Source organism: Crinia signifera, chromosome 19 (genome assembly GCF_055691185.1).
Source record: "Crinia signifera chromosome 19, ASM5569118v1, whole genome shotgun sequence".
NCBI classification, from domain to species: Eukaryota; Metazoa; Chordata; class Amphibia; order Anura; family Myobatrachidae; genus Crinia; species Crinia signifera.
Genome location: NC_139226.1, coordinates 107673066 through 107699809, shown reverse-complemented (window position 1 = coordinate 107699809; position 26744 = coordinate 107673066). Strand labels below are relative to the sequence as shown.

At 43.9% G+C, this 26744-nt stretch overlaps 2 protein-coding genes across 6 annotated transcripts in view; one reads left to right on the top strand and one right to left on the bottom strand.

Moving 5' to 3' along the window:
• The window catches only part of UBE4A (ubiquitination factor E4A), a 36181-nt gene extending 23678 nt beyond the window's left edge, over window positions 1-12503 (bottom strand). Inside the window, exon 1 of one of the 2 annotated variants that reach the window (XM_083163119.1) lies at window positions 12368-12503. The gene's annotated coding sequence lies outside the window, so the exon portion shown is untranslated. Of the gene's footprint in view, window positions 1-12328 lie in introns of both variants that reach the window. The other variant, XM_083163120.1, reaches the window with a different exon arrangement.
• The window catches only part of ANAPC4 (anaphase promoting complex subunit 4), a 52488-nt gene continuing 38228 nt past the window's right edge, over window positions 12485-26744 (top strand). Inside the window, exons 1-9 of one of the 4 annotated variants that reach the window (XM_083163123.1) lie at window positions 12523-12624; window positions 14366-14602; window positions 17852-18009; window positions 19722-19827; window positions 19915-20047; window positions 21275-21349; window positions 22154-22180; window positions 22537-22581; window positions 25575-25659. In XM_083163123.1, coding sequence (XP_083019249.1) covers window positions 17902-18009; window positions 19722-19827; window positions 19915-20047; window positions 21275-21349; window positions 22154-22180; window positions 22537-22581; window positions 25575-25659 — 579 coding nt within the window. In that variant the 5' untranslated portion in view covers window positions 12523-12624; window positions 14366-14602; window positions 17852-17901. Of the gene's footprint in view, window positions 12625-14365; window positions 14603-17848; window positions 18010-19721; window positions 19828-19914; window positions 20048-21274; window positions 21350-22153; window positions 22181-22536; window positions 22582-25574; window positions 25660-26744 lie in introns of all 4 variants that reach the window. The other 3 variants (XM_083163124.1, XM_083163121.1, XM_083163122.1) reach the window with 3 other exon arrangements.

The window sequence follows — 26744 nt, the reverse complement described above, 5'->3', positions numbered from 1 at the left end:
AGGCTTATTTTATAAGACCATTATAAGATCAGATATATCACGTGGTCCTTTCGCAGGTGATATTTTGCATGCAACCCCCATTACCCCACTGCCAGGAGTCTGGCTAGGTTGGAGGTCGAACTTGCAGCAGGTTCCAACTCCAACGTGCATAGGACTTCACATTGGATCGGATGTCAAACACATCCGACTTGGCCACTTTTCACCTGATTTCTCACTCGGTTTAGTCAGAATCCGGTAAAAAGTGGACAAATTGGACTAGTTTATGGCCAGCTTTATTTATATTGTTACCAAGAGCATGTATATTAAAACAAATACCATACAATACATACATGTATGCCATATATATCATACAATGTATACATACTGTATATACCAAGCAACACAGTTATGGCACATATACCACGAGGCTGAAGTTGGCTTCTTATTCGGCCAGCTTCTTATTCGAGCTCCAGCTTCTTATTCGAGCTCCAGCTTCTTATTCGAGCTCCAGCTTCTTATTCAGAAAAATCACCTTTACAAGGGTTAATGAATCATGGACCACAAATTTCACTGCAGAAATCAACACAGGGGGGTTGCCTACATATGACCCACTTGCAATTTCTTTTGGCCAACAATGATTTGGGCAGAAAATGGGCACAAAAATGGGCATGGGTCCCAGATATCATTTTGAATAAGTAGCTGGTGTCCTGCAAGGGTTAAACATCGTTGGTCAAAAAATATTACACTGGAAACCCGCACAGGGGGGTCACTTACATATGACCCACTTGCCATTTCTTTTGACCAACAAGGATTTGGGCAGAAATGGGCACAAAAATGGGCATGGGTCCCAGATATCATTTTGAATAAGTAGCTGGTGTCCTGCAAGGGTTAAACAGCGTTGGTCAAAAAATGTTACACTTGGAATCCACACAGGGGGGTCACTTACATATGACCCACTTGCCATTTCTTTTGACCAACAAGGATTTGGGCAGTAATAGGGCAGTAAAGTGGGCATGGGTCCCAGAATCATCATTTTGAATAAGTAGCTGGTGTTCTGCAAGGGTTAAACAGCGTTGGTCAACAAATATTACACTGGAAACCCGCACAGGGGGGTCACTTACATATGACCCACTTGCCATTTCTTTTGACCAACAAGGATTTGGGCATAAATAGGGCACTAACGTGGGCATGGGTCCCAGAATCATCATTTTGAATAAGTAGCTGGTGTTCTGCAAGGGTTAAACAGCGTTGGTCAAAAAATCTTACACTTGGAATCCACACAGGGGGGGTCAGATACATATGACCCACTTGCCATTTCTTTTGACCAACAAGGATTTGGGCAGAAATAGGGCAGTAAAGTGGGCATGGGTCACAGATGTCATCATTTTGAATAAGTAGCTGGTGTCCTGCAAGGGTTAAACAGCGTTGGTCAAAACATATTACACTTGAAACCCACACAGGGAGGTTGCCTACATATGACCCACTTGCAATTTCTTTTGACCAACAATGATTTGGGCAGAAAATGGGCAAAAAAATGGGCATGGGTCCCAGAATCATCATTTTGAATAAGTAGCTGGTGTTCTGCAAGGGTTAAACAGCGTTGGTAAACAAATATTACACTGAAAACCTGCACTAGGGGGTCACTTACATATCACCCACTTGCCATTTCTTTTGACCAACAAGGATTTGGGCAGAAATAGGGCAGTAAAGTGGGCATAGGTCCCAGATGTCATCATTTTGAATAAGTAGCTGGTGTCCTGCAAGGGTTAAACAGCGTTGGTCAAAAAATATTACACTGGAAACCCGCAAAGGGGGGTCACTTACATATGACCCACTTGCCATTTCTTTTGACCAACAAGGATTTGGGCAGAAATAGGGCAGTAAAGTGGGCATAGGTCCCAGATGTCATCATTTTGAATAAGTAGCTGGTGTCCTGCAAGGGTTAAACAGCGTTGGTCAAAAAATGTTACACTTGGAATCCACACAGGGGGGTCAGATACATATGACCCACTTGCCATTTCTTTTGACCAACAAGGATTTGGGCAGTAATAGGGCAGTAAAGTGGGCATGGGTCACAGATGTCATTATTTTGAATAAGTAGCTGGTGTCCTGCAAGGGTTAAACAGTGTTGGTCAAAACATATTACACTTGAAACCCACACAGGGGGGTTGCCTACATATGACCCATTTGCAATTTCTTTTGACCAACAATGATTTGGGCAGAAAATGGGCACAAAAATGGGCATGGGTCCCAGAATCATCATTTTGAATAAGTAGTTGGTGTTCTACAATGGTTGAACAGCGTTGGTCAACAAATATTACACTGAAAACCCACACTAGGGGGTCACTTACATATCACCCACTTGCCATTTCTTTTGACCAACAAGGATTTGGGCAGAAATAGGGCACTAAAGTGGGCATGGGTCCCAGAATCATCATTTTGAATAAGTAGCTGGTGTTCTGCAAGGGTTAAACAGCGTTGGTCAACAAATATTACACTGGAAACCCGCACAGGGGGGTCACTTACATATGACCCACTTGCCATTTCTTTTGACCAACAAGGATTTGGGCAGAAATAGGGCAGTAAAGTGGGCATGGGTCCCAGAATCATGATTTTGAATAAGTAGCTGGTGTCCTGCAAGGGTTAAACAGTGTTGGTCAAAACATATTACACTTGAAACCCACACAGGGGGGTTGCCTACATATGACCCACTTGCAATTTCTTTTGACCGACAATGATTTGGGCAGAAAATGGGCACAAAAATGGGCATGGGTCCCCGAATCATCATTTTGAATAAGTAGCTGGTGTTCTGCAAGGGTTAAACAGCGTTGGTCAACAAATATTACACTGGAAACCCGCACAGGGGGGTCACTTACATATGACCCACTTGCCATTTCTTTTGACCAACAAGGATTTGGGCATAAATAGGGCACTAACGTGGGCATGGGTCCCAGAATCATCATTTTGAATAAGTAGCTGGTGTCCTGCAAGGGTTAAACAGCGTTGGTCAAAAAATCTTACACTTGGAATCCACACAGGGGGGTCAGATACATATGACCCACTTGCCACTTCTTTTGACCAACAAGGATTTGGGCAGAAATAGGGCAGTAAAGTGGGCATGGGTCACAGATGACATCATTTTGAATAATTAGCTGGTGTCCTGCAAGGGTTAAACAGCGTTGGTCAAAACATATTACACTTGAAACCCACACAGGAAGGTTGCCTACATATGACCCACTTGCAATTTCTTTTGACCAACAATGATTTGGGCACAAAATGGGCACAAAAATGGGCATGGGTCCCAGAATCATCATTTTGAATAAGTAGCTGGTGTTCTGCAAGGGTTAAACAGCGTTGGTCAACAAATATTACACTGAAAATCCGCACTAGGGGGTCACTTACATATCACCCACTTGCCATTTCTTTTGACCAACGAGGATTTGGGCAGAAATAGGGCAGTAAAGTGGGCATGGGTCCCAGAATCATAATTTTGAATAAGTAGCTGGTGTCCTGCAAGGGTTAAACAGCGTTGGTCAAAAAATATTACACTGGAAACTCGCACAGGGGGGTCACTTACATATGACCCACTTGACATTTCTTTTGACCAACAAGGATTTGGTCAGAAATAGGGCAGTAAAGTGGGCATAGGTCCCAGATGTCATCATTTTGAATAAGTAGCTGGTGTCCTGCAAGGGTTAAACAGCGTTGGTCAAAAAATGTTACACTTGGAATCCACACAGGGGGGTCAGATACATATGACCCACTTGCCATTTCTTTTGACCAACAAGGATTTGGGCAGTAATAGGGCAGTAAAGTGGGCATGGGTCACAGATGTCATCATTTTGAATAAGTAGCTGGTGTCCTGCAAGGGTTAAACAGCGTTGGTCAAAACATATTACACTGGAAACCCACACAGGGGGGGTTGCCTACATATGACCCACTTGCAATTTCTTTTGACCAACAATGATTTGGGCAGAAAATGGGCACAAAAATGGGCATGGGTCCCAGAATCATCATTTTGAATAAGTAGCTGGTGTTCTGCAAGGGTTAAATAGCGTTGGTCAACAAATATTACACTGGAAACCCGCACAGGGGGGTCACTTACATATGACCCACTTGCCATTTCTTTTGACCAACAAGGATTTGGGCAGTAATAGGGCAGTAAAGTGGGCATGGGTCACAGATGTCATTATTTTGAATAAGTAGCTGGTGTCCTGCAAGGGTTAAACAGTGTTGGTCAAAACATATTACACTTGAAACCCACACAGGGGGGTTGCCTACATATGACCCACTTGCAATTTCTTTTGACCAACAATGATTTGGGCAGAAAATGGGCACAAAAATGGGCATGGGTCCCAGAATCATCATTTTCAATAAGTAGCTGGTGTTCTGCAAGGGTTAAACAGCGTTGGTCAACAAATATTACACTGGAAACCCGCACAGGGGGGTCATTTACATATGACCCACTTGCCATTTCTTTTGACCAACAAGGATTTGGGCAGTAATAGGGCAGTAAAGTGGGCATGGGTCACAGATTTCATCATTTTGAATAAGTAGCTGGTGTCCTGCAAGGGTTAAACAGCGTTGCTCAAAAGAAATGGCAAGTGGGTCATATGTAAGTGACACCCCTGTGCGGGTTTCCAGTGTAACATTTTTTGACCAACGCTGTTTAACCCTTGCAGGACACCAGCTGCTTATTTAAAATGATGACATCTGGGACCCATGCCCACTTTACTGCCCTATTTCTGCCCAAATCCTTGTTGGTCAAAAGAAATGGCAAGTGGGTCATATGTATCTGACCCCCCTGTGTGGATTCCAAGTGTAAAATTTTTTGACCAACGCTGTTTAACCCTTGCAGGACACCAGCTACTAATTCAAAATGATGACATCTGGGACCTATGCCCACTTTACTGCCCTATTTCTGCCCAAATCCTTGTTGGTCAAAAGAAATGGCAAGTGGGTCATATGTAAGTGACCCCCCTGTGCGGGTTTCCAGTGTAATATTTTTTGACCAACGCTGTTTAACCCTTGCAGGACACCAGCTACTTATTCAAAATGATGATTCTGGGACCCATGCCCACTTTACTGCCCTATTTCTGCCCAAATCCTTGTTGGTCAAAAGAAATGGCAAGTGGGTCATATGTAAGTGACCCCTAGTGCGGGTTTTCAGTGTAATATTTGTTGACCAATGCTGTTTAACCCTTGCAGAACACCAGCTACTTATTCAAAATGATGATTCTGGGACCCATGCCCATATTTGTGCCCATTTTCTGCCCAAATCCTTGTTGGTCAAAAGAAATGGCAAGTGGGTCATATATAAGTGACCCCCCTGTGCGGGTTTCCAGTGTAATATTTGTTGACCAACGCTGTTTAACCCTTGCAGAACACCAGCTACTTATTCAAAATGATGACATCTGGGACCTATGCCCCCTTTACTGCCCTATTTCTGCCCAAATCCTTGTTGGTCAAAAGAAATGGCAAGTGGGTCATATGTATCTGACCCCCCTGTGTGGATTCCAAGTGTAAGATTTTTTGACTAACGCTGTTAAACCCTTGCAGAACACCAGCTACTTATTCAAAATGATGATTCTGGGACCCATGCCCACTTTAGTGCCCTATTTCTGCCCAAATCCTTGTTGGTCAAAAGAAATGGCAAGTGGGTCATATGAAAGTGACCCCCCTGTGCGGGTTTCCAGTGTAATATTTGTTGACCAACGCTGTTTAACCCTTGCAGAACACCAGCTACTTATTCAAAATGATGATTCTGGGACCCATGCCCATTTTTGTGCCCATTTTCTGCCCAAATCATTGTTGGTCAAAAGAAATTGCAAGTGGGTCATATGTAGGCAACCCCCCTGTGTGGGTTTCCAGTGTAATATGTTTTGACCAACACTGTTAAACCCTTGCAGGACACCAGCTACTTATTCAAAATAATGACATCTGTGACCCATGCCCACATTACTGCCCTATTTCTGACCAAATCCTTGTTGGTCAAAAGAAATGGCAAGTGGGTCATATGTATCTGACCCCCCTGTGCGGGTTTCCAGTGTAATATTTTTTGACCAACGCTGTTTAACCCTTGCAGGACACCAGCTACTTATTCAAAATCATGATTCTGGGACCCATGCCCACTTTACTGCCCTATTTCTGCCCAAATCCTTGTTGGTCAAAAGAAATGGCAAGTGGGTCATATGTAAGTGACCCCCCTGTGCGGGTTTCCAGTGTAATATTTTTTGACCAACGCTGTTTAACCCTTGCAGGACACCAGCTACTTATTCAAAATGATATCTGGGACCCATGCCAATTTTTGTGCCCATTTTCTGCCCAAATCATTGTTGGTCAAAAGAAATTGCAAGTGGGTCATATGTAGGCAACCCCCCTGTGTGGGTTTCAAGTGTAATATGTTTTGACCAACACTGTTTAACCCTTGCAGGACACCAGCTACTTATTCAAAATAATGACATCTGTGACCCATGCCCACTTTACTGCCCTATTACTGCCCAAATCCTTGTTGGTCAAAAGAAATGGCAAGTGGGTCATATGTAAGTGACCCCCCTGTGCGGGTTTCCAGTGTAATATTTTTTGACCAACGCTGTTTAATCCTTGCAGGACACCAGCTACTTATTCAAAATCATGATTCTGGGACCCATGCCCACTTTACTGCCCTATTACTGCCCAAATCCTTGTTGGTCAAAAGAAATGGCAAGTGGGTCAAATGTTAATGACCCCCCTGTGCGGGTTTCCAGTGTAATATTTTTTGACCAACGCTGTTTAACCCTTGCAGGACACCAGCTACTTATTCAAAATCATGATTCTGGGACCCATGCCCACTTTACTGCCCTATTTCTGCCCAAATCCTTGTTGATCAAAAGAAATGGCAAGTGGGTCATATGTAAGTGACCCCCCTGTGCGGGTTTCCAGTGTAATATTTGTTGACCAACGCTGTTTAACCCTTGCAGAACACCAGCTACTTATTCAAAATGATGATTCTGGGACCCATGCCCACTTTAGTGCCCAATTTCTGCCCAAATCCTTGTTGGTCAAAAGAAATGGCAAGTGGGTGATATGTAAGTTACCCCCTAGTGCGGGTTTTCAGTGTAATATTTGTTGACCAACGCTGTTTAACCATTGTAGAACACCAGCTACTTATTCAAAATGATGATTCTGGGACCCATGCCCATTTTTGTGCCCATTTTCTGCCCAAATCATTGTTGGTCAAAAGAAATTGCAAATGGGTCATATGTAGGTAACCCCCCTGTGTGGGTTTCAAGTGTAATATGTTTTGACCAACAATGTTTAACCCTTGCAGGACACCAGCTACTTATTCAAAATAATGACATCTGTGACCCATGCCCACTTTACTGCCCTATTACTGCCCAAATCCTTGTTGGTCAAAAGAAATGGCAAGTGGGTCATATGTAAGTTACCCCCCTGTGCGGGTTTCCAGTGTAATATTTTTTGACCAATGCTGTTTAACCCTTGCAGGACACCAGCTACTTATTCAAAATGATGATTCTGGGACCCATGCCCATTTTTGTGCCCATTTTCTGCCCAAATCATTGTTGGTCAAAAGAAATTGCAAGTGGGTCATATGTAGGCAACCCCCCTGTGTGGGTTTCAAGTGTAATATGTTTTGACCAACACTGTTTAACCCTTGCAGGACACCAGCTACTTATTCAAAATCATGATTCTGGGACCCATGCCCACTTTACTGCCCTATTACTGCCCAAATCCTTGTTGGTCAAAAGAAATGGCAAGTGGGTCATATGTAAGTTACCCCCCTGTGCGGGTTTCCAGTGTAATATTTGTTGACCAACGCTATTTAACCCTTGCAGAACACCAGCTACTTATTCAAAATGATGACATCTGTGACCCATGCCCACTTTACTGCCCTATTACTGCCCAAATCCTTGTTGGTCAAAAGAAATGGCAAGTGGGTCATATGTATCTGACCCCCCTGTGTGGATTCCAAGTGTAACATTTTTTGACCAACGCTGTTTAACCCTTGCAGGACACCAGCTACTTATTCAAAATGATGACATCTGGGACCTATGCCCACTTTACTGCCCTATTTCTGACCAAATCCTTGTTGGTCAAAAGAAATGTCAAGTGGGTCATATGTAAGTGACCCCCCTGTGCGGGTTTCCAGTGTAATATTTTTTGACCAACGCTGTTTAACCCTTGCAGGACACCAGCTACTTATTCAAAATGATGATTCTGGGACCCATGCCCACTTTACTGCCCTATTTCTGCCCAAATCCTCGTTGGTCAAAAGAAATGGCAAGTGGGTCATATATAAGTGACCCCCCTGTGCGGGTTTCCAGTGTAACATTTTTTGACCAACGCTGTTTAACCCTTGCAGAACACCAGCTACTTATTCAAAATGATGATTCTGGGACCCATGCCCATTTTTGTGCCCATTTTCTGCCCAAATCATTGTTGGTCAAAAGAAATTGCAAGTGGGTCATATGTAGGCAACCTTCCTGTGTGGGTTTCAAGTGTAATATGTTTTGACCAACGCTGTTTAACCCTTGCAGGACACCAGCTAATTATTCAAAATGATGTCATCTGTGACCCATGCCCACTTTACTGCCCTATTTCTGCCCAAATCCTTGTTGGTCAAAAGAAGTGGCAAGTGTGTCATATGTATCTGACCCCCCTGTGTGGATTCCAAGTGTAAGATTTTTTGACCAACGCTGTTTAACCCTTGCAGAACACCAGCTCCTTATTCAAAATGATGATTCTGGGACCCATGCCCACGTTAGTGCCCTATTTATGCCCAAATCCTTGTTGGTCAAAAGAAATGGCAAGTGGGTCATATGTAAGTGACCCCCCTGTGCGGGTTTCCAGTGTAATATTTGTTGACCAACGCTGTTTAACCCTTGCAGAACACCAGCTACTTATTCAAAATGATGATTCGGGGACCCATGCCCATTTTTGTGCCCATTTTCTGCCCAAATCATTGTCGGTCAAAAGAAATTGCAAGTGGGTCATATGTAGGCAACCCCCCTGTGTGGGTTTCAAGTGTAATATGTTTTGACCAACACTGTTTAACCCTTGCAGGACACCAGCTACTTATTCAAAATCATGATTCTGGGACCCATGCCCACTTTACTGCCCTATTTCTGCCCAAATCCTTGTTGGTCAAAAGAAATGGCAAGTGGGTCATATGTAAGTGACCCCCCTGTGCGGGTTTCCAGTGTAATATTTGTTGACCAACGCTGTTTAACCCTTGCAGAACACCAGCTACTTATTCAAAATGATGATTCTGGGACCCATGCCCACTTTAGTGCCCTATTTCTGCCCAAATCCTTGTTGGTCAAAAGAAATGGCAAGTGGGTGATATGTAAGTGACCCCCCTGTGCGAGTTTCCAGTGTAATATTTGTTGACCAACGCTGTTTAACCCTTGCAGGACACCAGCTACTTATTCAAAATCATGATTCTGGGACCCATGCCCACTTTACTGCCCTATTACTGCCCAAATCCTTGTTGGTCAAAAGAAATGGCAAGTGGGTGATATGTAAGTGACCCCTAGTGCGGGTTTTCAGTGTAATATTTGTTGACCAATGCTGTTTAACCCTTGCAGGACGCCAGCTACTTATTCAAAATGATGATTCTGGGACCCATGCCCATTTTTGTGCCCATTTTCAGCCCAAATCATTGTTGGTCAAAAGAAATTGCAAGTGGGTCATATGTAGGCAACCCCCCTGTGCGGGTTTCCAGTGTTACATTTTTTGACCAACGCTGTTTAACCCTTGCAGGACACCAGCTACTTATTCAAAATGATGACATCTGGGACCTATGCCCACTTTACTGCCCTATTACTGCCCAAATCCTTGTTGGTCAAAAGAAATGGTAAGTGGGTCATATGTAAGTGACCCCCCTGTGCGGGTTTCCAGTGTAATATGTTTTGACCAACGCTGTTTAACCCTTGCAGGACACCAGCTACTTATTCAAAATGATATCTGGGACCCATGCCCATATTTGTGCCCATTTTCTGCCCAAATCCTTGTTGGTCAAAAGAAATGGCAAGTGGGTCATATATAAGTGACCCCCCTGTGCGGGTTTCCAGTGTAACATTTTTTGACCAACGCTGTTTAACCCTTGCAGGACACCAGCTACTTATTCCAAATGATGACATCTGGGACCTATGCCCACTTTACTGCCCTATTTCTGCCCAAATCCTTGTTGGTCAAAAGAAATGGCAAGTGGGTGATATGTAAGTGACCCCCTAGTGCGGGTTTTCAGTGTAATATTTGTTGACCAACGCTGTTTAACCCTTGCAGAACACCAGCTACTTATTCAAAATGATGACATCTGGGACCTATGCCCCCTTTACTGCCCTATTTCTGCCCAAATCCTTGTTGGTCAAAAGAAATGGCAAGTGGGTCATATGTATCTGACCCCCCTGTGTGGATTCCAAGTGTAAGATTTTTTGACTAACGCTGTTAAACCCTTGCAGAACACCAGCTACTTATTCAAAATGATGACATCTGGGACCTATGCCCACTTTACTGCCCTATTTCTGCCCAAATCCTTGTTGGTCAAAGGAAATGGCAAGTGGGTGATATGTAAGTGACCCCCCTGTGCGGGTTTCCAGTGTAATATTTGTTGACCAACGCTGTTTAACCCTTGCAGAACACCAGCTACTTATTCAAAATGATGATTCTGGGACCCATGCCCATTTTTGTGCCCATTTTCAGCCCAAATCATTGTTGGTCAAAAGAAATTGCAAGTGGGTCATATGTAGGCAACCCCCCTGTGTGGGTTTCAAGTGTAATATGTTTTGAGCAACACTGTTTAACCCTTGCAGGACACCAGCTACTTATTCAAAATAATGACATCTGTGACCCATGCCCACTTTACTGCCCTATTACTGCCCAAATCCTTGTTGGTCAAAAGAAATGGCAAGTGGGTCATATGTAAGTGACCCCCCTGTGCGGGTTTCCAGTGTAATATTTTTTGACCAACGCTGTTTAACCCTTGCAGGACACCAGCTACTTATTCAAAATCATGATTCTGGGACCCATGCCCACTTTACTGCCCTATTACTGCCCAAATCCTTGTTGGTCAAAAGAAATGGCAAGTGGGTCATATGTATCTGACCCCCCTGTGTGGATTCCAAGTGTAACATTTTTTGACCAACGCTGTTTAACCCTTGCAGGACACCAGCTACTTATTCAAAATGATGACATCTGGGACCTATGCCCACTTTACTGCCCTATTTCTGCCCAAATCCTTGTTGGTCAAAAGAAATGGCAAGTGGGTCATATGTAAGTGACCCCCCTGTGCGGGTTTCCAGTGTAACATTTTTTGACCAACGCTGTTTAACCCTTGCAGGACACCAGCTACTTATTCAAAATGATGACATCTGGGACCCATGCCCATTTTTGTGCCCATTTTCTGCCGAAATCATTGTTGGTCAAAAGAAATGGCAAGTGGGTCATATGTATCTGACCCCCCTGTGCGGGTTTCCAGTGTAATATTTTTTGACCAACGCTGTTTAACCCTTGCAGGACACCAGCTACTTATTCAAAATCATGATTCTGGGACCCATGCCCACTTTAGTGCCCTATTTCTGCTCAAATCGTTGTTGGTCAAAAGAAATGGCAAGTGGGTCATATGTAAGTGACCCCCCTGTGCGGGTTTCCAGTGTAATATTTTTTGACCAACGCTGTTTAACCCTTGCAGGACACCAGCTACTTATTCAAAATGATATCTGGGACCCATGCCAATTTTTGTGCCCATTTTCTGCCCAAATCATTGTTGGTCAAAAGAAATTGCAAGTGGGTCATATGTAGGCAACCCCCCTGTGTTGATTTCTGCAGTGAAATTTGTGGTCCATGATTCATTAACCCTTGTAAAAGTGATTGTTCTAAATAAGAAGCTGGAGCTCGAATAAGAAGCTGGAGCTCGAATAAGAAGCTGGCCGAATAAGAAGCCAACTTCAGCCTCGTACATATACCATACATTGTATACGCCATACAATACATGCATGTATACCATAAACATCATACAATGCATCCATACTGTATCACCAAGCAACGCAGTTATTGCACTTATACCATACAATGAATACTGTATACAACATACAATACATGCAGGTATGCTGTATATACCATCCAAGGCAATCATACTGTATCACCAAGCAGAGGTGCAGAGCTATGACACCAATGAGCATAACCATCACAAGACCATATGCACTCTGCCGTCCTGTGTATGTGTAGATGTGTGAACGAAGGAACAAGCGAGTGAGTGTGTATGTATGTGTGTCTGTGTGCAACCCCTTGATAATTACACCTATATAGATATAATCAGATATGTATATATATAACGACATGGACATACACTACATGAGTAAACACCTCCTCGGATTCTCTGACTCACCATTTCCACCTTCCTGACACTTCCGCTTCCGCCCTCACATCTGGGCTGAGCGAACACGCCCCCCTCCCGTTGACTGCACTGTGCAGAACAGCTGCTTCCTGCTAAACCACGCCCCCTCGCGCTGATTGGGCAATGCTGCCGGCGATGGGATTGTTAGAGATTGGGCCACTGACGTCAACAGGCCGCGATGTTCCCGCTCCTGCTGCTGCCCATGTGAGGGATGGTGCGGGATGGCTGCTGTTATGTACATGTAGCAGGTACACTGCGCCTGTGTCTGACGCTCACTCCTTATTTATTATGTGACGTGCTCGCCTGTGTCCGGGATCATTTGTTTTTGTTTATATAGCTGCGCTCAGACAGCCGCCCCCTCATCCATATCAACATATACGTAGTAATTGAGGTTGAAAAAAAGACTTCCCTTCATCAGGTTCAACCTTATTCAGGACTAAGTGGTATAGATTAGATGTGATATCCCCATTTCAGTTTAAAGGTCCATACACACTGTTCGATTTTGCCCAGCATGTATGGACAGCGATAATCGCTGGGCTGAAAATCGTTCAGTGCATAGCATACACACTGACTTCTCCCCTTCCCAGCGATTTCCACCCGTTACTCATTTGCTGGTAATACTAGCAGATGATGGGCGAGATTTACTAAAGGGAAAATGCCATTTTACCCCCGTTTACGGCATTTTCCTATGTATCAATCCCCGTCCGCCCCGTTTTCGCAAGGCTGGGTATCGCCACCCCCTGGGTGGCGATACCCTATAGAAGCCTATGGGCTTCTTTCGCCTCCCGCCGTACGACGTTCCCCGCGCCCCCCTCCCGTCCTCCAAAATCTCCTCCCCCCCTGGTGTGACAGCCGGGAGGACATCCGGCTTCAGGGCGGAGGAGGAGGCGCAGGGACACGCTGCCAGCCGCCGGGAGGTGACGGAGATCCCCGCAGCCCACATCACAGGTATCGCGGGGGTCTCCGTCACCGCAACCCGATGCTGGCCGCATATGTTAGTACATATGCGGCAGCAACGCGGCGGCTGCAGTGCGAAGGGCAGCGATGTATGTTAATACATCCCGCCCGATGAGCGGCGGCCACAGGCGATATGGGAGCGTGCATCAGCGGACACCACACACTGCGGTCCATACACACTGGCTGGAGAAACAGCTGCTTTCAGCTCCAAGTCATCTAGTGTGTGCGTTAGGGTGACCAACTCATCCCTTTAATCCGGGACACATTAATTACACAGGTTCTGTGGCAGTTTAAAACCAGGTGAAATGAAGTCTTGAGGTGTGGCAGTTTAAAACCGGGTGAAAGCCAGCCACAGAACCTGTGTAATTAATGTGTCCATGGCAGCACGATTTTTCAAGGCTGGCGCGTAGGTGTTTGGAATATCTGAAGAGGGGCAGGTGTGTGGATTTACTAAGAGGGAGCTGGTGTGTGGAATTACTAATGTAAGGGGCAAGTATAAGGGGCCTACTATTGTGTTGCGTGATGTGTAAAAGGGGTATATGGTGTGCTCAGGGCTGTGGAGTCGGAGTTGGAGTCGAGCAGTCGGAGTCTGACGAAATTTCGAGTACCTGGAGTCGGAGTCGGCAAACAATGCACCGACTCCGGAAATTATAATTAATGACTTCTCTACTGTAAGAATAAAGACCAGTGCATGCAGTGCCTCACGTTACCGCAAAACGAACACGTTAAGTGACCGTGAAAAAGCATGCTTTTCATGGCTTCACTATATGGCACGCAACGCGCAATTCGGAGCACCAATACTTATAAATGTATTCTCCCTTGTAGTTTACAACTTATTTCCAATGTTCATTAAGGTTTTCAATACCTCATTGGTAGAAATCACCTGGTGTAGACTCGAAAAATTCATTCAACCAAGCTCTCCCACCATACGCACAACATCTTTTTACGCGGATGAAGATATTGTTTCATGCACGGGGTCGTTTGTTTACCTTGGCCAAGCCATTCCTTACGCTGGTTCATGTTGATGTACAGGCACCATTTTTCATCGCCAGTAACGATTCGGTAAAGACATCATTCCTTGTGTCCATGAATTGAACGGTGACAAGCAAGCAAACCAGCGGAGATTGTGGCTCGTTGATTTTTGTTGTCGTCACAAAGCATGTGGAACTCATGCTCCACACTTCTGAACCTTTCCTATTGAGTGAAGATTCTTCTCTATTGCTAGAAGAGCTTAGAAGGACTTTATGGAACAGCTTCTTGGATTCAACTGTTAGTGTTTATATTTATTTTAAAACCTGCATGCCTGCTTGTCTGTATGAGGGTAGACATGTGTACATGTTTCTGGAAGAAACTGTCTATCCTAGGTTTTTAAGTGTGGTGCAAGGAATGTATCAAATACATTCGCATATTAATACAGAGGAGTCGAGGAGTCGGGGTCGAAGTCGGAACATTTATCTACCGACTCCACAGCCCTGGGTGTGCTACAATACATTCAAAGACACCACCCCCTATTTCTGGAGTGCGGCCCTCGAATATCTGCTGGAAGTATTAAGTGGCCCCCCAGCTGAAACCGCCCCTGAACTAGGGTCTATATGATTATCAGTTGAGCCCCTGAATGTTTTTTTTTTGCAGAAAATCTTTGTCCATCCTTATTTTAAATGTGTTCATTGTGTCTGCCATCACCACCTCTTCTGGAAGAGAGTTCCATACCTTTCCTGCCCTGAGTCATAATTATAATTTTTTATTAAAAATTATTTTTAACTAGAACCGTCTTGTATTTGTCAGCCAGCGCAGGCACATTCTTTCTTTTTCTGACCATAAAAAAAGCCTTTCCTCTTCTAATGCTGGCCACACATCAGACCAACTTTCCCCCAACCATCCAACTAATTGCTTGGATGGAATTAAAATACGGTACTGTATGGGAGCAAAGAACAATCAGAAATGTGCTCACAAACCCAGGAAAATGGACAAAAACATTCAGTAAAATTGTTTAAGTCAAACAGGTTCAACTTCAGTGTCGTGTCTGAGGGACAGTTTTTGTCCTTTTCCAAATTTTGGGAGCAAATTTCTGAAGTAAATACTGTATTACATTTGCTCCCGTCCAGTACCAGATTTTTATTCCATCCAAGCAACTAGTTGGATGGTTGGAGGAAAGTTGGTCTGATGTGTGGCCAGCATAAGGGTACAGAATCTTCTCTGTGCCAGCCGGAGCTCATGCCCACATGTCCTAGTTTCTGACCTCACAGCAAAGAAGTTGCCCGATAATTTAGAATATTGCCCCCTGATATATTTGTACATGTTAAGCATGAAAAAAAGGTTTTTTATTCACTAGGAATAATCAGGCGCCTGGTACTGAGCTGGATCTCCGATAAAGCTGCTGCTCGGGTGTGGGGGTAGTCACTCCCCACTTTTGGAAAAGAGGAGAAACAAGACACGCACTAGGCGAGTCGAGCAGCGCTTAAATCAATGAATGATACCAGATAGTAAAAATATCAAATTTTACTGTTAAAATACATACAAAACAATATAATACATGAAATACATAAATAAAACCAGTATAATGGATAAGGTGGGGAAATAGACGTAAAGTGGAAATAATAAAAATGGATAAATGAATCCCCGCCTCAATGGACACGTCTGAGTCAGTTAAGGTGGTCACTTTGTGAAAAACAGGTAAGTGCACATTACCAGTTGGAGATAGGATGTCTTTTATGGTTAGCAGAACTGGGAGTCCTCACGATGTCTGTGGCTGAATGGGTTGCCACTGGAGGAAGGTAGCTCGCTTGATGTTGTTGGAACCTCTTGATTGGGGTGAGAGAAGATGTTGATGTCTCGAATCACCAGAGGGGGAGCTATGATGGTACACCCAATGGGTAGTTCTGCAATATTGTGGAGTCTGGCTTCCGTGCCCAGGAGTGCCTCTCACTGGTGTAGATGTTGTTTACCAGGAGTTCCTCAGCACGGTGTCCGCCAAAAGAAATTATCCACAGTAGAAGTGATGAATAGGTAGTGACCACAAAGATAGTGAATATTCACAGCGATATCCAGAGGCTGGGGTAGATCACCTAACGCGTTTCACTGCGTCCTGCAGCTTTATCAAAGGTGTGTGATAAAGCTTTGATAAAGCTGCAGGACGCAGTGAAACGCGTTAGGTGATCTACCCCAGCCTCTGGATATCGCTGTGAATATTCACTATCTTTGTGGTCACTACCTATTCATCACTTCTACTGTGGATAATTTCTTTTGGCGGACACCGTGCTGAGGAACTCCTGGTAAACAACATCTACACCAGTGAGAGGCACTCCTGGGCACGGAAGCCAGACTCCACAATATTGCAGAACTACCCATTGGGTGTACCATCATAGCTCCCCCTCTGGTGATTCGAGACATCAACATCTTCTCTCACCCCAATCAAGAGGTTCCAACAACATCAAGCGAGCTACCTTCCTCCAGTGGCAACCCATTCAGCCACAGACATCGTGAGGACTCCCAGTTCTGCTAACCATAAAAGACATCCTATCTCCAACTGGTAATGTGCACTTACCTGTTTTTCACAAAGTGACCACCTTAACTGACTCAGACGTGTCCATTGAGGCGGGGATTCATTTATCCATTTTTATTATTTCCACTTTACGTCTATTTCCCCACCTTATCCATTATACTGGTTTTATTTATGTATTTCATGTATTATATTGTTTTGTATGTATTTTAACAGTAAAATTTGATATTTTTACTATCTGGTATCATACATGTTAAGCATGTCTCCCCTTAAACATCTCTTCTAGCATTACCATTCCTAATTTGACTAGCCTGTCTTCGTAGCCTAAAGACTCCATTCCTTTTATTAGCTTGGTTGCCCTTCTCTGGATTTTTCCAGTTCCGTAATGTCCTTTTTTATAATGTGGGACCCAGAATTGCGCTCCAGACTCCAGGTGATGTCCAGACCCAGTGGTTCTCAACCTCGGTCCTCAGGGACCCCCAACAGTGCACGTTTTCCAGGTCTCCTCACAAAATCACAGGTGACATAATTAGCTCCACTTGTGAGCTTTTAAAATGTGCCAGTGAGTAATTAGTGCACCTGTGTATCTGTGAGGTGACCTGGAAAACGTGCACCGTTGGGGGTCCCTGAGGTTGAGAACTACTGTCCTAACCAGTGCGTTGTAGAGTGGCATAATTACATTGTCTTCCCTAGCTTCCATGCCCCTTTTTTATAAAGGATATGATCCTCTTGGTCTTAGTGGCTGCACCATGACACTGAGCACTGCACTCTAGTTCAGTTGTTCCCAATCCTGGTCCTCAAGTACCCCCCAAAAGTGCACGTTTTCCAGGTCTCCACACAGAATGACATAATTAGCTCCACCTGTGGAACCTTTACAATGTGTCTGAATAATGAGTGCACCTGCTGGGTGACCTGGAAAACATGCACTGTTGGGAACCACTGCCCTAGTTTGTTCTAAATTTGGACTCCTGGGTCCTTTTCCAATTATATATAATCTTCTAATATTTTTTCCCCAGCAGATATCAGTGCCGCGATCTATGTATGAGTGGCTTCGTCTTGGAACTCCACAATGCCATTGTTTCGTCAGGTTGGGGAGAAGCAGCTACCCCATGAGATCTTGTTTATGTCATGGTCACCAAAAAGAGATCTCATTGCACTTGTCAACAAAGCTGGAGAGGCAAGTTCCTAGTTCTGCTACCTATTCATGATGTACACTATAACTATCCACTTGTTACTAGTTAATTCATTTGGGAGAGTAACATTTTCTCTGAAGTGTTTGTGCAATACTACTAACCTACAAAGCAGCTACAGTTCAGAACACTTATTATACTAAACTGTTACAGTGTGTGTGTGTGTATATATATGTATGTATGTATATATATATATATATCTCCTAACAAACTTTCCAGAAGTTTCAGTTTTATTACCAGTTTACTGTACATATGTTAGGTTATACCCTTTTCACATCGCACCTAATTACCGGGTTCATGCCGGATCGACCCGGAAATTGGATGCTATGTGAAAGAGGTTAGCGGGTGCAGCAAACCGGTAACAACAAGGCAATACGAACTAGTAAAAAAAAAAAGGTTCTTACTGGTTTGTTGCCGTGTTGCTTTGCAGTGTTAACGGGTTAATTGGGTTGAGCGACCCGTTTCCCGTTCACACTATGGAGGATGCAGCGCTTGGAGCAGCACCAGCTCTGAGCGCTACCTCCTCCCCCGACCCCGATGGCGCTCTGCCCCGCCCTCGCATGATGTCAGCGAACAACGGAACCAAAATGCAGGGTCGCACTGGGACTGAGCCATTTAAAAGTCCCGGTGCGACTCTGCATTTGTGGTCTGAAAGCGGTATTTGTGTAATCCAGGTTCTGATCTATTATCATCCGAGGCTATCAAAAATGTTGAGTGTCCCAATACTTTGCGCCTGTCTTACGCACACTTGTTTTCTACTCACTTTTCTGCTTACAAGACTTCTGTGGCATGTCTTCCCTCGCACAACAATACTTCCTTCTAATCTCAAAATTTAAACAAGTGTTCCTGAATACTAACCGCTTCAGACAGGCTAATCAACCGCTTCAGACACTCTAATCAACCGCTTCAGACAGGCTAATCAAATTCTTCACCTACTTATCCTCATTATTCTACGCCGGTCACACAACTTACATGTGTTTTCTTTCTCTACTTTGACTCCACATTAACCTTAAGGTACATACACACTGGGCGATTTTGTCCAGCGTGTATGCTGACTGATGATGGGTAAAATCGCTGGGCTGAAATCTCCTCAGTGCATACATACTGAGAGCGATTTTTGTGGTGTTTCAATGATTTTCGCAGGGGTGGACGTCTTTCCATGGCAGGACGCTATGGAAAGCCGTCCACCCCATCGCTCATCTGCTGGTAATACCAGTAGATGAGCGACCGGGCCATCGATGATGCGGAATTGCGTATCAACGCTCATCGCTGCCCCGTACACACTGGGTGGCTTTTGAGCTGAAAGCATCTCAAAAATGCAAAACTGAGCTGCTCTCAGCTCAAAGCACCCAGTGTTCATGGTCCTTTACTCTGTGATTGGATCATGTAGCCCACAAAGTTATTTTTTAGCCTTCTGTCTCAACCAATATGCATTATTTAATGCTCTATAGTAAACTCCCATGTAAGTAAATCTGTGCGGTGGACAGGGCGTGTTTTTTTTTTTTTAGCGATGCCAATCCTGTGGTCCTGAGAATCCCGGGATTGAGCATTTTTCAATCTCGGAACCCGGGACTGAAAAAAATGCCCCAGGATTGGCATCCCTAGTGCTCATTGGTTTTATGACCATAATAGATTTAGATGTTTATGAACCCTCACTGGTTAATCTGCATCAATGATCAGTGGTGTCTTCTGTATGAAGGTGCTGCTTCATCGTCTGGCTAATATTCAGAGAGTGTGGAATTTGCCCCCGAATGAAAATACAGGAAAGGACGTGACATGCTTAGCTTGGAGACCAGATGGCAAAAGTAAGGTGACCCGGTGATAAATTGTATCTAATAACCGCTATAGTTTGCTACTGAAGTCATTTCTCTACTTTCTGTTTATGCCAACAGTTCTGGCGTTTGGTCTGGCTGATACCAAGAGGGTTGTCCTTTGTGATGTGGAAAAACCAGAGAGTCTCCATTCCTTCTCTGTGGAGACTCCGGTATCCTGCATGCACTGGATGGAGGTGACTGAGGAGAACTGGTGAGTACGGTACACCTTCAGCATGTGATCTACATAGGCACTTCTCTATAAAATAAACCTGTGCAAGGAGAACACAAGCTCTAACCCAGTGTTTCTCATACTCTGTCCTCATAAACCCTTACCAGTACTTGTTTTACATCCAGTGCATCTAGCTGTGTTAATTGGCTAACTGTAGATCTACAGGTGGCACTAATTATTACAGAGATTATCTTGAAATAATGCACTGTTAGGGTTCCATCAGGACCGAGATCGAGAACCTGTTGGTAGCACCACAATATCAGCTTTATTTAGCCTATATGAAGTATAATGATCAGATTTATATGCGTAGTAACTCATTATTTAGTGATCCCTCCAGGATTACGGAAGGGCATGGGGAGAGGGGCCACTTTGAATGCGGCAGCTGGGCCCACCAACATCACTAATGCGGGCGGGCCCATCCAGCGATGTCACTGATTGGTGCATGGTTATCTAGACTACCTATACTTGGTAAAAACATCCACTGCTTCTTGTAAAGCTTTAAATACAAATTGGGGGCAATGGGTACACTTAATGCTATGGGGGGGAAAAAAAACTTTTTGGGAGAAATTAAAATGTATAAAATAATGCAGTATTTAAAAGCGTACAAAGATACTTTTGTGTTATTTCTAAGAATTTTTACCAGCTGCCATTTTTCTTAACAATAATCTCTAGTCCGAGGTTAGTATAATGACTTTAGTAAAAAAAAAAAGATTATAAGTATTATTTATTTTTGTATTTTTACTATTGCACGGCATAACCAATAAGGTAACATGGTTTGTTTTTTGCTCACACCCCATAGTAAGGTGAGCAAATATAAGCAAGGCTTTCCGTACCATCATTAATGGTCATGAGTACCGCACACCTCCCACTTAATTGGATTTCACAGCAAAGCTTCTGTTCTCCAGACAGAATGTAGTCAGTTTTCAGTGCAAACACTGTAGTTTAATGACATTGGCTAACATGCATGCTGCAATGAGCATACCTCTATATCTACAACACTAAGGGGATTGCCTATAGTACAGTGTCCTGTCTCTCTGTAAATCGCCACACCCCTTATAGTATTCCGGAACCACTTTGATGATTGTGTGGTGGTCTCAGGGAAGTTCTTCCATGCTCTTCTTTCCAGTACGGTAGAACAGTGCAAAATGATCTGGTGTGGTGTAGATCTGTATATCCTTTTTATTTTGTTATCTTTATATTTTGTCCTAGTGTCTTGAAATCATTTTATAATGCAGAAGATGAGTCGAACGTTCTTCTTCCCAGGTTACCTCCACTGCCGAAAACGTAAGATAATCATTTGACTTTAAAGTAAAGTACACAGAGCTGTAAATGTAATGCTGGGTACACACCAAAACGATTTGGATTGGATGCAAATCATATGCAAATCGTATGCAAATCGGATTGTACGATTTGCATACAATTTGCATACGATCCGATCCCCTCTGTATTCAGATAAATGGATCTTTTACAGATCCTACCTGCAGCAGGTAGGATCGGATTAGGATCCAATTCAGATCCAACCAAACGATTTTGACCAAATCTGCATCCAATCAGTCTGAATTGGATCCAGATTGATGGGATTGTGCCAAAATCGTTTTGGTGTGTACCCAGCATTACCCTGTGGGGCAGAAAGCATTCAATGGTCGCCGATCAGCAAATGATTACTACAGCGCTCGCAAATCTAAGTCACTCTCTGGTGACTTAGATGTGCAGCGCCCTTGTACGGGAAGAGGGCAGGCAGCTGACATCCGGTGATGTCAGGTGCCTGCCCCAAGCTACCGCGTCACTGGCCAATTACCACGGCAACGCCCATGAAACGCTGGGGCGTTCCCATGGCCGCAACCCATGTCCGACGCCCCATGCTTATGCGCATGTGCAGTACCTAAACATCCTGTGCGAACTTGCAGGGGAGCGTATGAACCAGAATGAGGGACACTGTCCAAAAAAAAAAAAAAAACCTTTTAAAATAAATTTAAAGGAGCGACTGCTGAAAGTAGCTCAAGAAAAACACCAGCTCCAGTTCTAGCTGATGAATGTGTCCCTATATTATATGCATTGTGTACTAACTGAGTGTGTATTTTATTACAGGTATAATGCCACTGCAAAAATTTTCAGGTAAGAGGTATTTTTGTATATCCTCATCATAAGCTGGTTCAATATGTATTGTATTGATAAAGTAGGTATAGCAGTTTAAACAATGTCCATCTCTGACTGTTTATGAGTCCTACACGCGTAGTGATTACCGGGTATTTTCTAAGATCGCTTAGAAAATGCCCCTACATGTCTCCGTGTGTAGGGGCCATAGTGATAACAATGCACGGCCCTGCGCGTTGCGATCTCCCCGGTGATTAATACCCAGCATGCTGGATATATCTATAATCGCAGGTGTCAGGGCCAGTGTTTTCACAGATAGTGTAGCAAAGAAGGCATCTGTGGGCCCCACTAACTGACTCCGACTGTTCCTGTTCTAGTGAGGAGAAATCGGATGAAATCTTGAAGCTTCTGGGGGATGTAAGGTAAGAGTTACTTCACTGTTCATACCTACTCCCTATGTAATCACAGGCGCAGACATTGTAGTATAGCTTTTGTGTGAGAGGTGGGATTGTTGCATACCTCGACTGAGCACAATTGAATAACAAAAGAAATAAACACGCCCATACGTGGCAATGTATTATCGGTCTGTAGCCCGAAAAGATGCTTCAGATTCACTACCCCATCATATTCTTTTCTATTGGCAAAGACTTGCATCAGCCACGCTAAATCTGTGCTCTGTACCATAAACCTCAGAGTACTCCCTGGCTGATGAGAATTCAACAATGTGTGTAGAGTATGCGACCTGAAAGTTCTCCAAATACGCCGATGTTTCATCCTTGTGCTATTCCAAACATACAGATGTGTCCACATGCATCCAGCCGTGCCATGCCATGTCCTTTGCGTGTAACTTTTTCTGTTGCAATGCTTCTTTTTTGCAAAGTGGAATAGGACGCACAAGCAGCTTCTGCTGATGACAATAGTATGATATTATGTGTGTGACTGCGGCTGTATATTGCATAAATACTGTAACATAGCATTTCGTGTGCAGATACAGCCATCATCACACACATAATATAGGTTTACTGCCCATTGTATTCAGCAGAAGCTGCTTGTGTGTCATCTTCACACTTTTTTTTTTTAATTTTAAAGGCAAAAGTTGCTCAGCGCTACCGATTTCCACGGAGCTCATGCATTATGTGTAACACGACTTGTATGGCACGGAGGACAGATGTATGTGGATACCTAAAGATGTATATTTCAGTGTAATCCTGGCTGCGCAGAATTCAGAAGTCCTCTATATGCATGCACGTAGCAAACAAATTGCAGCATAGCGCAATGGATCAAAAACTACAGTATCTTTCTAATACTTACACATGTGGTGGAAGTTTTAATTGGATCTATTGTGTCTCTGTCAACCCATGACCGCAATACAAATGAACTGTGATAGTGCATAGGAATCTTTATTTCTGATTTAGGTGTGTGGGGGCTTTGCGTGTATAGCATACCTCCCCAACATGACCCTCTGCAGGAGGGACAGAATGCTCTATTCCTGGACTTCCCCTTCATTTATGATTCCCATCTCCAGTGGTGAAACACTTTTGTTTCAAAGAACCTGTTTAAACCAAGTAATGGCAATCATAAATTGAGAAGGAATATCGGAAACAGAGCATTGTGTCTGTCCTGGAACGGGTCATGTTGGGAGGTATGGAACAGAGATTTGTGCATTCCATCTTTCTTATATTGACTTGATCTGGGTGAAAATTGTGTCTGCTCTTCAGAATAACATTGGGCATAGGTCAGTAAGTGGTGCCAAGCTTTGCATTTGTATAACTGAAGTATTTGCTAGGTAATAATGTGATAGGATTGGGGATAACATTTTCTACATGCTGCTTTTATTCTTTACTATTAACCTTAAATCAGGGTTGCCGACTTTAATATTCTCCTCTCCGGGAGAAGCCCGGAGAGGAGAGTTTCAGCAGCTGCTCGGGGGGTGGGGCTTGAGCGCGACCTCACTAAGCCCCGCCCCATTGTGGTAAACCGTTGCATTCACGGATCTCCGTGGAGGGGGCGGGGCTAAAATGACGCGATTTTGCCATTTTAGCTCCGCCCCCTCCTCTGAGACCCGCGGATTGCGGCATTTAAATGCCGCAATCGTGGGCGCAGCGGGGGGTCCCCCCTGAATCCGGGAGGGTTGTCCACCCTTCCGGGGGGGCCGGGAGGGGAACCCGATTTTCGGGAGACTCCCGGTAATTCCGGGAGGGTCGGCAACCCTGCCTTAAATGTACTGTGTATATACCTTTAGCAGGTTCTGCAGGTCCATGTTACTAACCAGAGAGTTAATGTATCGGGATTTTATATCCTGTTTCCGAAATGTAGATGTGAGTCTGTGCAGTTATGTAACGTATGTATGGGGCTAACGTTCCTCTTATACTTCCCTTTGTGCCGATAGGGGTTTGCTGCACTATTTGATATCTGGTAGTGCAGAGAACATTTTAATCGTGATGTCAGAAAATGATACACCCCATGTCCTGATAGCCAAACTACCTCCATGCAATAGTAGAGCTTCCCCCGTTCACTTTAAGCTTTCGTTTTTGATAACCTTCCTTGAGAAATGGGTTTGTGCCGCATCTCCGCTTATGACAATGTAGAAGTCACACACTGTATGCATCTTCTAAAATGCTGGCGCTTATTTTTGGGCACAAGTGCTCAATAAATATGTTCACCAATCGATATACAGTACTGGTACACAAGTAGCCCCCACCACACAAATCGTGTTAAACGCTCATTATAAATGCTGATCTCTGAAATCGCAGCTATAAAACGTTAGTATGATTAGGCTTCAGAAATTGGACCATCGCTTGATTTTAAAAAGCCTATGGAACACCCTTAATCATCATCATCTGGATACATATGTCGTGGATTGGATGTGGAATCCTGGTGGTCGTGCCACAACACCCACAATTCAGATAACGGAATCCCTTAGCTCAGAATGCCGATGGATACCTGGGAGTATATTATCCCTAACCCACCCCTCTGGCAGCCTGAATCTAATACTCACCTCGGGCACCCTTAGGAATTCCAGTGTTGGTTTTTACCCATCAGGATCCTAGTGTTCATTCTAGCACCCGCGATCTTTGAAAAACCCATGCAGTTCCTCTTCCCTGCCTGGGGTGTCACTGTCTGCTGTGGTTTTTGTAGCACAGGTCTGGTTTGCATATCAGTGCTGATATACAGATCACACTTGCACTACAGCAGACAGCGACACCCCAGGCAGGTAGGAGGAACTGCATAGGTTTTCAAAGATAGCGGGTGCTAGAATGAACACTAGGATCCTGACTGCTGGTATTTGGACTGCTTCCTAATGGCATGGCTGCTAGTATATATTACATGTGAAATAATTATCTATTATGTTATTCACCAAATTAGCATGTACGGTCCCAGTAACGCTTCATATGTGCACATTTTGTTTCCTAAGGCTGAATGCTTTGGTTCTTGGTGGAGACTCAGGGCAGATTGAGATTTATGCCTATGGGATGTACAAGATTGCCACAATCACAGAGGTACTTGTATGCTTAGTGTGTCTACACAATAGTGTTGTTTTCCTGGTATTTTCATCGCAATAGTCCCACTGCACAAAAGTGGAAGCAAGGAAGAGGTAAGCAACTATCGACCAGTGAGCCTTACATCAGTAGTAGGGAAATTGATGGAAACACTCTTAAAACAAAGAGTTGTAGAATATCTCAAAACCAGCAATTTACAGGATCCAAAACAGCATGGGTTTACTGGGGGAAGATCATGTCAAACAAATCTTATTGACTTTTTTGACTGGGTGACTAAAGTAATAGATCAAGGTGGGGCTGTAGATGTAGCTTATCTAGACTTTAGTAAAGCTTTTGACACTGTCCCACATCGCAGACTGTTAAATAAACTTGAAAGCTTGGGATTGGATTCTAAGATAGTTGAATGGATAAGAGCGTGGTTGCAGGACAGAAAACAGAGTTGTAGTAAACGGAGTACAGTCAAAGGAGGGAAAGGTTACAAGTGGAGTACCCCAGGGATCTGTACTTGGACCGGTGCTTTTTAATATCTTTATTGGTGATATTGCAAATGGAATTGAGGGTAAAATGTGCCTTTTTGCAGATGACACAAAGCTATGCAACAGGGTAGACACACCAGGAGGGGTAAAACAAATGATTGAGGATCTAGGCAGATTAGAGAAATGGTCAAGAGAATGGAACTACAGTTTAATGCCAAAAAATGCAAAATCATGCACTTGGGTCTCAAAAATCCAAAGACTCAATATAGTATAAATGGCACTATAATGGAAACTACAGAGGAAGAGAGGGATCTAGGTGTCACTATTTCAGGGGACTTAAAAGCAGGTAGGCAATGTAACAAAGCAATGAAGAAGGCAAGTCAGATGCTTGGTTGCATAGGGAGAGGTATCAGCAGTAGAAAGAAAGAAGTAATAATGCCACTGTATAGGTCATTGGTACGACCTCACCGAGAGTATTGTGTTCAGTTCTGGAGGCCATATCTCCAGAAGGATATAAATACATTAGAGACTGTACAGAGAAGAGCAACTAAAATGGTGCATGGCCTACATCACAAAACGTACCAGGAAAGATTAAAAGATCTTAATATG